General features: G+C 38.5%; 1 protein-coding gene across 1 annotated transcript in view; it reads right to left on the minus strand.

Moving 5' to 3' along the window:
• LOC140160496 (TBC1 domain family member 1-like) overlaps nt 1–14,092 on the minus strand; it is a 110,188-nt gene that overhangs the window by 75,833 nt on the left and 20,263 nt on the right. Inside the window, 1 exon segment of the mRNA XM_072183730.1 lies at nt 11,908–12,031. Within this exon segment, the coding sequence (XP_072039831.1) occupies nt 11,908–12,031 (124 nt within the window).

Here is a 14,092-nt window from a genome sequence, read left to right on the forward strand (position 1 = left end):
CAACAGGCAATTGCATGGAAAATTGCATCGTGTAAGCCGGCCTTAACATTCCTGTACCCTTGTTTGTCCCACCCCTCATCACATATCTATCAGGTCAGTGACCTACCCACTAGCTCTCCCAGAAACAAACAAGTGCACATAACATTCCTGTACCCTTGTTTGTCCCATCCTTCACCCTACATCTATCAGGTCAGTGACCTATATCCACTAGCTCAGGTCAGTGACCCAGAATAGCAGGTGCAGATAACATTCCTCTGCCCTTGCTTGTCATGAAGGAATGTAGCAAACATAATCATTGAAATGTCACAGGTATTTGCAGACAGGGTCTAATTCTGCATAAAACCGGGCAACGTTATTTCTATAGATCTGCTGCGCATTCAAATTGCATTGTATTGCATCGTAATTTCATTTGTGTCTATGCTAATTATGTTTACACAACATGAACTCACGTGTTTTCAAGCAAATTCGCCGATAATAGGTGATCAAAAGCGATCGGAATGTTACAAAAGTACAGATCGCATTCAGCTTACTTCATATTAGATGATCTTTGGAAAAATACGGCATAATTTGTCTTGGTGTTTGCGGAATGCCATGCAGTAAAATATTAATACGTTATGCACTTCATGATTGACAACTAACAATCGGCGTGTCCTTCGTATCCTCCACTGTCAATTTCTTATCCACTCACTAATCCTCACAAAAGCTTTGTGTTGATTACGTAATGTGTGGAGGCAAATTGCAATAAGTACAATGAAATAATGAGTAGGGCGGGCTCCGAGCCCGGCTCCGAGGCGGGTTTCTTCTTCATCTTACGTAACAGTATTGTTCTCCAAAAAAACCCGGAAGCTTGTCGTTTGGAGCTCTAGCTGAAATACAGCAAGATAATGTAAGATAGTAAATGTAAACCTGTATTTTAGCTAGAGTATCTCGAGCTAGGTATTTGTAACATTTATAAGTTATTGAAGGCATATTACTTGTTGGGAGAGAAATTAGACAAAATAATGTGCGTTGATGTTGATGCGTCTAATGCACAAGCCCCGAAGGGGGGGGGGGTAATTTTGGTGTTTTTATAATGTTCAAAATTATCACTAAATGTGTTGGAAAATACAAGCAAATAATTATATAAATACATCCACCTGCAAGAAAATGAACGCGTCCAAAAGCACTGCGCGTAGTACACTGAGTGCGCACCTGTGCATATACACAATCAATGCACGATTTGGATTTTTAAGCGCTTGTTCTGACTCGTTCTCACTATCTATAAGTGTATGAAACTTGAACAACTGCCAACATTACAACAAATGAAATGTCATAAGGGAGCTGTTTGTATTGTTTGCAAAATGATGTAGCAAACATTACATTTTAGGGGTGGTACATCAGGCATGTACCACTTTTTGACTTCTACCTTTAAAAGCATGTAAGCTACATTGATACCGATGCCACCAATAGAGCGAGAAGATTTGCCCCTTCATTTTGCATACCACTTTGTCCAATTTTTTTCTCGTTTCTTCACAAAATGCAAAAAAAAAAAAAAATGTAATAAAGTGCAAGGGACATAATAGACTATGCCATAGTCGATTTTTGATAAATAAAAATGTTATTAATCATGATGAACGCATTCAGTTGAACTCAATTTATACTGATATTTAGTAGGCCTACATCAAAATACTAGTATAAAATGGTTATGAAAAAGTTTAGGCTATATAATTATATTTGTGACAGTAAAAGTAAAGTGTAGGTCCTACGTAGGCTTATATTATGCAACATATCATAATGGCATAATTATAATGACACTTCAATACTGAACAATTCTAATTTTAGAATCTGCCAGTTTATTATCCGAAAAACCGACTATGGACTTTCACTTTTAAGCAGAACTTTACCCCGGGACTCACACACTGTCAATCATACTTGTTTATCAATAAAATCTAACCACAAGACTAAGCATGGTGGACTGGTGGTACAATACGCGCTAGATGCATACGTTCATCCACCCGCACAAAAGCGCCGCATTCCCTAGATAGTTGTGTACCATGTATAGTTATAATGGTACCAGTGCGCGTCGGGAGGATTTAAACAATAATCGAGATCTGGGCGACCAATCACAAGCCAGATTCATTTTTAAAGATGCATTACATCATCACCAATTTTAGTTAGGCCAGAAATTGGCCTAACTCTCAAGGCAAAGTCAGTAGTCCACTTGGGAAGCTAACAAACAGAGGGCGACGGTGACTGAAAAGATCAGTTGTGAAAATCTATCAATTGTGCACTCATTAATTAAATCAGAGTTTTTAAGCTTAAATGTAATAGCCAGAGTAGTGCACAATTGGCAAGTGGACTACGGAGAAGTCTAGGGACATAACCACTACAACAACTATTCTAAAAAACAACAGATGGGCTAATAGAGATTTTGCATTAGTTTGTTACACATGGAAATGTTGGAAGTTTTAGATGGTGCAACAAGTAACCATGGATGGATTCTCTCTCAGCAACCAGTTCAAACTTTAGATTAACCTCATAAATATTGACATTTCAGCAAATACAGCAACCCAGACAAAAGAAAAAAACAATTCTCTGTCTCAAAGCTCTTCTGATGCCGAGAATCTGATGCGGTCTTTCTTGTCATTTTTACCATAGAACTTCCATTGCAAGGATTTCAACACATACATCTAAATGCTAATATCCAATGACAGTTTGATACAGGGATTACTATACGAGCTAATAATAGTGGTTTTATGCTTCAGAAAGAGTAATAGATTTACTGCACAGCCATTTGAGAACACTTGTATTTCTTTTTTCAAAAAAATAATGATCAATTTTGTAAGGAATTTAAAAAAGAATCTATGTGTTCAGGATGTTTTAACAATGAGTATGGGAGCTTTGAGACAGAAGATTTGTAAGGTAGTCCCTCCAAACATGACATCTGGTATCACAGACTCTGTTCCCCACTCTGATCCATCTTAACACAAAAGAGATGCACGATAGTACATCTATCAAACATGACTTATTGCAACAGCCCCTATGGACATTATTAGATTAGCACATTAGAGATGAATTAAATGAATCAATGAAAGATAGAACCGGGTACCCTGTACATGTTGTATAAGTGTCAGTTTTGTTCGCTTTAAATCATGGCCAATCAAATCGATATTGACGCTAGCTTTTATTTATTGAGTGGGTGGGTAGGTGCGTGTTGATGAACATATTCATGATATGATTTTATGCAAGGAAAGCATGGTATACCATTCAAGTCCATGTTTTATAACTTGTCTTTCAAATCAACCACTTATAATATAACAAATCTAAATGTACAGCTTGGTATTCTTATTTATGAGTGCATTGCTCTTCACAAAGCCAAGTCTATTTATAATCAAGTGTTGTTTCCCAATTGAAGTGATAGTTTGAATCTATCAGAGGGTATTAGTATCACATATAAATGCTCTGTAAATGTCAACATGGAATGAAATTACAATCATTTAAAGTTACGTGGAATACAAAGTGGGGAATGACCAAACGTTTAATAGTCATAGACAATGTACATCATTCTTGATATATTGCAACATCAGTCTTCAAATTACAGCAAATAGGTTTGTCTTGAAGCTCTTCTGATGTTTAGAATCTGAAGCGGTTTTTCTTGTCTTTTTATTACCATAGAATTTCAATTGCACGGATTTCAACACATATCTAAATGCTAATATCCAAATTTTTATAGACAGTGAGGAATGACCAAACGTTTCAATAGTCATAGACAGCATCATTCTTGATATATTGCAACATCAGTCTTCAAATTTACAGGAAATAGGCTACTATCAGTAAATGTAAGGGGGAAACCCATTTAAAACAGAATGTGTAATCTTATCTATTACCTACTAGATAATACGATCCAAGTTCAACAACAACAACACCAAATATAGGTCTTTACCATTGGACTTTTGAACAGGCAATCAGGCATACAGTTTGTCATTCAAATTAATTTGTAATCGATATACAGGCTGTATCAAAATAATTGGTACCCATCAGTTTTCATTGATAATGGATGAGTTTGACACATCAAAATTCAACATGAGATCAAAATTACTTGTAGGATTTATTGTATAACAAGTCATAAGCTATACATTCTTGGCATTTAAGGATTACCCAATGTTGCATTTGGAAGAGAAGGGCTTTTCAATAAACATGGGTACCAATCATTTTGATACAGCTTGTATTAACCCTAACCCAGCTGAAAGCCACAATATGATACAATTGTATCAGCAGATAATGGGCACAGAAAAGCTGGCCGGCCAAGGTACTCCCCTGTTGTGCTCTAACGCCATTCAAGTATCAAGCACTCAACGGGTCGGGGGTTCAAACCGCACCCAATAAAAAATATTCTCTTCATCTTCTTCCTTCTTTCCTTCCTTCCTTCCTTCCTTCCTTCTTTCCTCCCCATGACAGGAGCAAACCAAACTTTAGAACAATAAAGCCTACACACAAGGTTGACTCCTCAATCTCTATCTGTAAGAAAACCATGAATGAAAATAACATTGATGTTCTGCTATTAAGAATACCCAAGAAATGTAATCAACATTTTTAACCTTCAATAATATAACTAAATACACACCAGACTAAACTGTTGATCTATAAATACCTCACTGAAATTGATCTATTAGTCTCTATTAATGCAATGTGTCAAATCCCACAGGTTTCAGCCCTAGCAGCTAATAAGTCCGTTCAGAGACCTGACAATACACTGTCCCCTGCAGCAAGCATTATGCCTTCGCAAATGTAACACATTCAAGCAAAGACGAGTCGTTTATCGCTAAAATCGATTCTGAAATACAATTGAAAGAAAGTGTTGAACCTTTTGTGTTTCAATGCTTTTTACAACACATATTCATCTCATGAACTGAAGATCCAATTTAGATGGAATTTTCAGCATAGCATACAAAATGAAGAAAATTGTGATTGTTATCGCATAAGAAATGACTCTGTTTAGCGTGATAGTGTTACTAATGTATTGCAATGGTGAATTGTCTCGTCAACCTGCTGCACCTTGTCTCTTTGTCAATTGATCCACATCAGTCATTTGTAAAGATATACATTTTGAGGCGTTAGCCCAAGAAAGCCCATCTGTGATAGCTGCCCTATAGACATTTGACAATGTCTGCATTCTTATATTGTCCACAACTAACAATATGAAATATAGCAGCTATTGCAAGTGATGCCTCCTTGCACTAACCCCTCCAATAATTACGGTTCAGGTTTAGGCCAATAAAAAGATTGTTTGCTTGTCCTCCACAACTTTTTCAGAATTGGGTCGGTGGTGGTCGGTCAGGATTTTTTTTTTTTAAAAAAAAAAATTTAAAGGTCATAGCCAAAACATGACTGTATGCCTTTAATTACCTTAATAAATAGCCCAAATTGTTGTGAATTGGGATCATTCTCTACTGTATACCACTTCATTAATGTTTTTAAAACAGTTTAGAAGTGTGTAGAAACTGTACAAAAAACTTTCCAGGATGTCAAAAATGTTGAAAGAAAAGAAAAACTTTCTGGAATTTCCACAATTTGGTATTCATTTGTAGAGTAAAACAAAAAAAACCTTTTTTCCAGAGTTTCCAGATTAGGGCCGGTCGGTGGAGGTTAAGCAAGCAATCTTTTTTTTTTTGTGGCCTTAGGATAGAATTGGTAATGGGAGTCTTCTGGATTAGGGTTTAATTTATACCTCCGTATGCACCTAACTATACAACTGTGTTTTCCATTCGGATGCGAGTCTTGGGCTATGACCAAGAATGACAAGAAAAGAGTTGATGCTTTTGAGATGTGGTGTTACAGGAGGCTTCTGCAAGTGACATGGAGAGACAGGAGAACAAATTCCTGGATCCTAGACAAGATAGGTACATGTTTAACCATCAGAAATTGCATAATGGAGAGAAAGCTTAAGTACTTGGCCATATTGCCAGGAAACATGGATGTGTAGAAAAACAAATATTGCAAGGGGCTATGGAAGGCCAACAAGGAAGGGGACGTCCACCAACATCTTTAACTAATGATGTGAAGCTGGTTTCTAACCAAGGAATGCAAGGTGCAACGCACTTGGCATCAGATCGAATAAGATGACGTACTCTTGTGAAGACCACAGCAACGCTACAGAGTGCCACCTGACATAGAGAGTGAGAGAGATGTACCTAACTACCTACCAGTCAACTTCATATTACACCTGATGCATGTGAAGCATAAATGGTAGCTAGCTATTTATGTAATTTGCAAAGTATTATGAACTATTTGCACAATAATTTAGCCCTGATGTATGCATAAATTGCAACTATGACTTATTGAATAAGCCTTCAGTGGCAGTGGCAGAAAGAACAGCAATTATGATCATCAAACTGCAAAATATCATTGCTTGTGCAATTTCTTTGAAGTTAGCTTTGATGACTGTTTGTGCAATTAATATTTTCAATTTGCACATATCAAAACCTTCTGGCGGTTATTTGTGCAATTTATGTTCTTTGCTGCTACTTTTTACAAATTGCGCTATTCACAATATTAATTGATGTTCTTACAAGCTACTTGAGCAAATTGCAGTTTCAGCACCTTGATGTCATCAACATTAGTCTACCATGGACTTTGATACAATTATTGTACCCAGTATTTATTTACAAGAGATAAAATAGATTGAATACAAAACACACAATTGTTTGCCCATGTGCAGATGTTGACAGTGCACTGCCGTTTGTGTTATATTATTTTACATGCAACAAATAATACTTGCATCTTCCACGGCATAACCCAGTCATGTACCCAGGGTCTTAGCCAGGATTTGAAAGTTACCCGTCCAAAAATTATAATTATGTAAAAATACAAACTTTAATGTTTTAAGTCCTAGTGCACGCGAAGCGGGCATCGCGAGCGCCTTGGCTTGAAGCCGGGGTGGGGTCCAGGGGCCCGCCTTAGGGCCCCTGGTGGGGTACAGGTGGCAAAGCCCCCGGACGCTCTGAGGATTTAAGCTAATTTAGGACGAAATTTTGATGTATCTGGGACCAATTTTTCTGTTCATAAATCAAAATGTTACATACAAAAATTAGATACGATCGTGAAACACATTGCAACATCAAACATTTACATAAAATCTCAAAGTTTCAAACTATTCAAGTTGCCGTACATGTCAAGGTTTATCTTAATTGCTTACCTTTTAAATTAAATCACTCATTTCTCACGAAAATAGAGCTGTTTGTAGCGTCTCAATCGCCAGGCTCAATCGGTCCCTGGGAAACCCCCTCATCGTGAGCATCGAGTTTAAGCCACGTGGTGCAATTTACTACATGCAAAATAATGCTTTAGACGAGCGAATGAATTTTAAACAAGGCGGTTCTCGAACCACGAGTCTCGCCTGCTTTCTCAACCGCCTGCTTTTGTGATTACTTTTGGTCGAGGTAAATGAATTTAGCGGTTATCGGCTAGGCACGATTATCTGGCTGATGGTGACTGTGCCCACCAAGTTTCATGCCCATGCAACAGTTTTTACTAATTTGACCCCTGGTGACCCTGAAATGACCTTCCAAAACGTTGGCTCTAAATGTTGACTGTATCCACTAAGTTTCATACCCACACAACAGTTTTTACTAATTTGACCTCAGATGACCCCTGGTGGCCTCAAAATGATCTTCCAAAAAGTTGGCTTTAAATGTTGACGGTACCCACCAAGTTTCATGTCCATGGACAGTTTTTTCTTTTTTTACCTCAGATGACCCCTGGTGACCTCGAAATGACCTTCCAAAATTTGGCTTTAAATGTTGACTGTACCCACCAAGTTTCATGCACATCCGATAGTTTTTACTAATTTGACCTCAGATGACCCCTGGTGACCCCGAAATGACCTTCCAAAAATTTGGCTTTAAATGTTGACTGTACCCATTAAGTTTCATGCCCATCCGACAGTTTATACTTATTTGACCTCAGATGACCCCTGGTGACCTTGAAATGACCTTCAAAAAATTTGGCTTGAAATGTTGACTGTACCTACCAAGTTTCATGCTCATCCGACAGTTTATACTAATTTGACCTCAGATGACCCCTGGTGACCTTGAAATGACCTTCAAAAAATTTGGCTTGAAATGTTGACTGTACCTACCAAGTTTCATGCCCATACGACAGTTTTTACTAATTTGACCTCAGATGACCTCTAGAGGTCCTCAGTGACCTTGACCCACTAACCAATACAAACCGGTTTTGTCTCGGGTCAAGATGCACCCACCCACCAAGTTTGAGAAACGTGCGACGCCTAGTCTCCGAGAAAAAGCAAAACTTTAATCAAATTTGTCACACACGCACACACGCACACACCCCCACACACACACCCCCACACCCCTACATACGGAAAAGTGATTATATAGTCTCCTGCCTTATCAGGCGAGACAAAAATTAATTACAAAGTAATAAAGGCCTGTGCAATAATTACGAGCCCCCGGATGGGGATTGCAAATGCAAACGACTCGCCAAAAATTGCTCCCCCCTTGGCCCGCCAAAACTCCCCTTCTTGGCCTGCCAAAAAATCTTTCCCTCCCCCCTCTGCACATGCCAATATGTGGGTTCCCAATTTGAAGAAAAGTTTGCATATATTGACCGTTCCTGTAGCGTTTCCCTAAGCCATTTTAGAGCGTGCGTGTTATTTAAAAGGTGGTCCGTAAAATGTGTGCCAAAATTTACTTCCCCCTCCCTCTCGGTTTGCCAAAAGATCTTTGACCCCCCCAAAAAAAAACCTCTCCCCCGGGCTCATAATTATTTCATTGGTTGACACTAAAATCGGTCAATGTTTGAGATGTCATTTATACCTGTGGATTTTGTGATCGTGCGTGGGGCAATAATCCAGGCTTCACCCAGGTGCATAATTCCCTACATAAATTAACAAGCACGTGGAGATATAGAGACTTGATTCTTTTACCCAGTGGCGATTTTGTGATCGTAGTGCGCATGGGCAGTAACACAGATGCATAAAATTAAAAAGCATGTGGTGATCGAGGCTAGGCGTGAATGACTGAATACATGGTGTACAATGTATGTACAATGACCAGGTTATACCTGGGGATTTTCTGGGGAGCAGTTACCCAGGTACTAGGTGCATAATTCCCTGCATAAATTAACAAGTACGTGGCGTGGTGAGGTATACAAAATGTAAATAGAAATAAAAATTCAAACATCACGAAAGTGTGCATAAGAGACGCACCATTAGACTTCAAGGGGGGGTATAGGAAGTTTTGAAAAAAAAAGTTTTGAAACTACATGAGCATGCTGGATATAAATGTTATTAACCGGGCGGGCGCGATGTCGGTGTGCCCCACACACACACACACACTATTTAAATTGGATTTTTGAGGAGCGCACTGGGCAAAACAAATTTGGGTCAACAATTCACAACTTCAGTCGGCAAATTTTTTTTTTTTCTGTCGGTAGAGTTACAAGTTGTGCCCCCCTTCACCCAGGTTCTAAAACCTGGCTACGCCACTGCCGATTCGTACATTTCTTTTTAAAATTCATAAACATTCCCAGTTTCCCACGTAATTGAGAACATGGCTAAACTCACACCTTCGGCCTTGGTACCGTACGCTGAGTATGGAGTTGAGCGGCAAACATCTAAAGCAATGGTGTGGTACAATAATGGTACAACTTAACCGCGCTATAACAGCTCTGTTTGTTTACATCAGAAAAAGGTTCAGGGCCTGGCGAACTGTGATCTTTGCCGCGCGATAAGAACGGAGCTTAGTTTGATCCTGACCGGGGTTTGATCATTTTATTTTGATGGTCTGATTACATCAAAAGAAAAGATTGACATTATAAATTTTTTTTAAATTTTATTTTCGTCAAAATTCTCCACAAATATCAAAACTTTCGAAATGTCATTTTTTTACAGCAACTTTGTGCGCAGGATGATCAGCATGCAGCATTGAAGAGCTTTAATCTGGTTCATGTTATATAATATACTTTGTTTACGACATGCTTCACGCAATACATGCGCCTCGACTTTGTACTGCATAATACAGGGTCTGGCATAGTAGTAGTAGTAGTATTGACTGTTGTTGACACTTCATCATTAAATCCTCTGCATTATAATCGCATCGGTGGTGTTAAAAATAGATCACAACTTTTCCCAGGAACTTCACGAAAATCTTTGCTGCATGCGCCCAAACTGGGCGTAAACATAGCGTAACAGTTAGAAAGCTTTGTGGAAGGGGCGGATTTATGGGTGCTTTTGTGCACTCTCGAAAATAATGTGAATGTTGCCGTTTCTGTGCCCATCAGCCCCGCCCAATACACGATGACGCTGATAATTTGGGCGTGATATGTAGATATACGTACACCGCAGACTCTGGTAAAAATAACTTTCCCAGGGATTTCATCGATGTTTGCGAAAAAAATAAATAAATAGGACTGCATAACGATGATTTGGGGGGTTTCTTAATAGAAATTGGTTGACAATGATTTTTTTTTGTGAAGCAGAGACATAACATACGGAGTTTGTTGCATCATTTGTGAAAGCCTTTATTTTATTTTTCTTTGGTTGTGTCTTTTAGACGGCTTGAGAATTTTTCTATCCGTCCACTTTTTTTAAACCCGTCTTGAAGACGTGTGGACGTATCGCTGGCTAAGACCTTGCATGTACCTGTGCTTTTGGTCAATAAGCCGAAGTTGCAGGAAGTCCGCACTTGTATCCAGTATTAGTATACATGTATGATGGAATATACCAAATCAACATCTGTTCCCTCCCCCTCCCCAAGATTAACTGGATCCCTTCAAATGGATATCACCTAAGAAAAATACACAGGGGTTACAAAATAATCCCTATGAACAAATATTTTGCATTGGCATAAAGTAGTATGTGAAGGCTAGTTTGAGTAGAATTTGTTCCAAATAACCCTCGTAATGCAAAAAGTGATTTTGAGCCTAGACTGCAGGACTCTGTCTTCAATGACAGTCTGTCATTTATCTGTTGACCATATGATGGTTATCATTTGAAGACTGAGGTTGAATCATATATTATCCATTTTAGCAGTTTAAGACAATAGAGGGCTTACTGGGAAAGAGGTTATCTTTTGAGTCTTTTCACAACCACTGAAGCATAGTCAAAGACACTCTCACAAATTGAAAGACTTGTGTATCATGATAATGGAATGTCGCAAATTTTGTGTACTTCTGCTACATCACATATGCCTCTTTAGAGCAATGTCTATTTTGAACCCTGCACCTACATGTACATGTAGGCATAGGATGCTGGTACACAGTGATGCCAATAACATGATTAGCCTTGCTACCTGCTGACGAACCTTATAATTGGGCTATCTACAGATCACTTGTCTTGGCTCAGGAAACTGTTGTGTGCCTTGCCTAAGATTTAGATTGAGGACTTTGTTTATAAGTGACAGGTTGTGGCTGTACTTTTTAATGAATAGCAAGGTTATTCTCTGTGTACTACTATATATTATAACAAATTTTCCTGTATCTTACCTGTAAGTACCATAGTTATAGACCTATTCTATGGGTACTTCATTCAGTAGAAGAACCAAAGGAATAACCAACAAAGTGCTAAAATTCCACCTATTTGGAGGATTGATTTCTTTGCAGAGTTCACAAAAATTGCCAAATTTAAATAACTTTTGGGTGCTTTCTGGACACCATGAAAAATTGGGTATATAATTTGGTTCACCTCAAGTTTGGTAGTGACGTCAATGCTTTTTCCCGGTTGGGCTGCATTTGCATGCCGACAAACCGCCCCATGTACGCATGCATGTATACTCAGCGCGTTTAACTTTACATATGCGCGATTCGATACTGCATTGAGTGAAATACGCACATACATCACTAATGAACTTGAGGTGAACCAAATTATAGCAGCTCCGCAGTTTTGGCACCATTGCTGGCACCTCTTACCTTGGACTTGTTCGCAGAGTTTATGCAGCTGGTGCATAGGACATGTTTCACAAATCACATGGAGTCTACTGTTGGCTAATGCTGTGTTGAATGCCTGTCTTAGTGTCCCCATAATGCTCTCCACCTGTAGATACACACAAATATATTGAAAAAATTGAAACTGGCTTCTGATTCTGAATCGATGCTAAAGTTTCACATAAATAATATAAATTGTATACAAATAATATAAATTTTTAACTACACACACACACATAAAACATTACACTACTTTGTAACTGAGGACCCGTATTTAAATTAGATCCTATATTTTAATTGTACAGTATAACCTTCCATATCCATTATCCATACCTCTTTAAATACAGATCTCTCCCTTATTCAGCTATATAAGGTCTTCAGAAGAAAACATACTTTTAAAGCTTCAATCCCTTGATTTCATGATCTGAAGCATACATGTATAGCAGGACACATATCTATTTCAATGTTATTACACCATATTACACCAGAGGGACATCTTTAGGGTGTCAAATTACCTTATTCTACCTTATTCTACAAAATCAGGGTGTCCACTTCTTATTCACTCCATTATAAAAATCAGAATTTTAGGGTGTCCAAATTGAAAACAGCTAGGGCATCCAAATGACACCTGGACACCCATCTGGCTAAAGCATTGTTGAGATGCCTAATTGCCTAGATATCTTTTGCTTGTCCTAAAATAAGCACTTAGGCCAGCCAATGCAGAATTATTCATTTCTCCCGATTTTTACTTATCCGGCCAATTCTTGGTACATTCCAGTAGCGTGTCCAGGGGGGGGGGCTTTGGGTGCTGAAGCCCCCCGCACTTTGTTAAAAATCATGTAAAATCAGCCGTTTTTTGGCGATTTTAGCCATTAAGCCCCTGCATAAATCTGAAAAAGGGGCTGAGCCCCCCCGCAGGAAAAGATCCTGGACACGCCGGTGCATTCCATCATTTAAGAGAGGAAGGCTGTACTTACAATAATCTATCAAGTACCTTTAAATTCATTGAGCTAAACTGGTTAGCAATAGCTGTGCATGTTAGCCACTGGGCAGCATATCATGGCTGTTTTTCTTTTATTGCATTGCAACCAATATTAAAACAGTGAGAACAGAAAGAAAAGCTTGCTTCAAACATTTATTAAACACACATTTGAATTTATTCATGGAAAGAAATTAGTTGCAAATCAGCTGGATAAAAATTAAATGTTTTTAACTTATTTCTTCAATCCTAAAACAGGCATATCTTCAAGGGTGGTTGCAGGTTGGAGCCACTATATAGCCTAGCAGCACATATTATTACTAGTTACACTCATTATTCATACCTTATGATAATTTCTTTCTGTAACACATGGTGTGTATACATGTATATGACCTATTTTCCCCTCATTGTTATTTGTACTTAACAGATTTGCCTGACATTTGACTAGATTTTTCACAAATAATTGTTTGCATTTGCTATAACAACTATATAATTCATTGTTACAGCTCCAACGATTGTACAATGAAAATACTGTTGGAGCACAATAATGTTACTGTCAACATATTTTTGTGATTTGAAAAGAACTACCAATTTTGGTAGTAAACAATTTCAGAAAATTTATACATTTGGTAAAAGGCTGATACATTTCTTAAACTGACCAGGGGAAGAGGAATATTTGAGAGCATACTGTGAACTGTTTCACTTGTTTTTAATGTTATGATTCTAAGCTTATTTTCACCATACATGTAGGTGCTTGCAAAAAGCACAAAAGAACATGTATGATTTTCTTTCAATTTTACAGTATGTGCAAGAGCAACTTGAGCAACCCTAATGTCCGATCCTGACTCCACTTCGCAGTGCGATGCGATGCTCTTCAAACATCGCAGCATCGCGCATGTGGGGTCTGCATCTCCTTTTAAGTAGCACTTGTTCAGTGCCTGTATGAGACCATGACAACCCCTCTCTGACATTACAAAATCCACCAGTCCTAGGGCAGCTGCTGGCTCGCTTCTCGGCGCGCGCGCCTACCGCTGCGATCTCGGCGCCACGCCTCGATCCTAGCCGAGGAACTAGAGCTAGTTCTACTTTTAAGGTCATTCTACCGACCTTGATTTTCCAGCAGCCAATCACAAGCACTCTGATTAAATGTGGATGGAACTAGTGGCGACTTTTTAATTGGCTGTGCTTACT

This window comes from Amphiura filiformis, chromosome 9, assembly GCF_039555335.1.
Source record: "Amphiura filiformis chromosome 9, Afil_fr2py, whole genome shotgun sequence".
Taxonomy (NCBI): Eukaryota; Metazoa; Echinodermata; class Ophiuroidea; order Amphilepidida; family Amphiuridae; genus Amphiura; species Amphiura filiformis.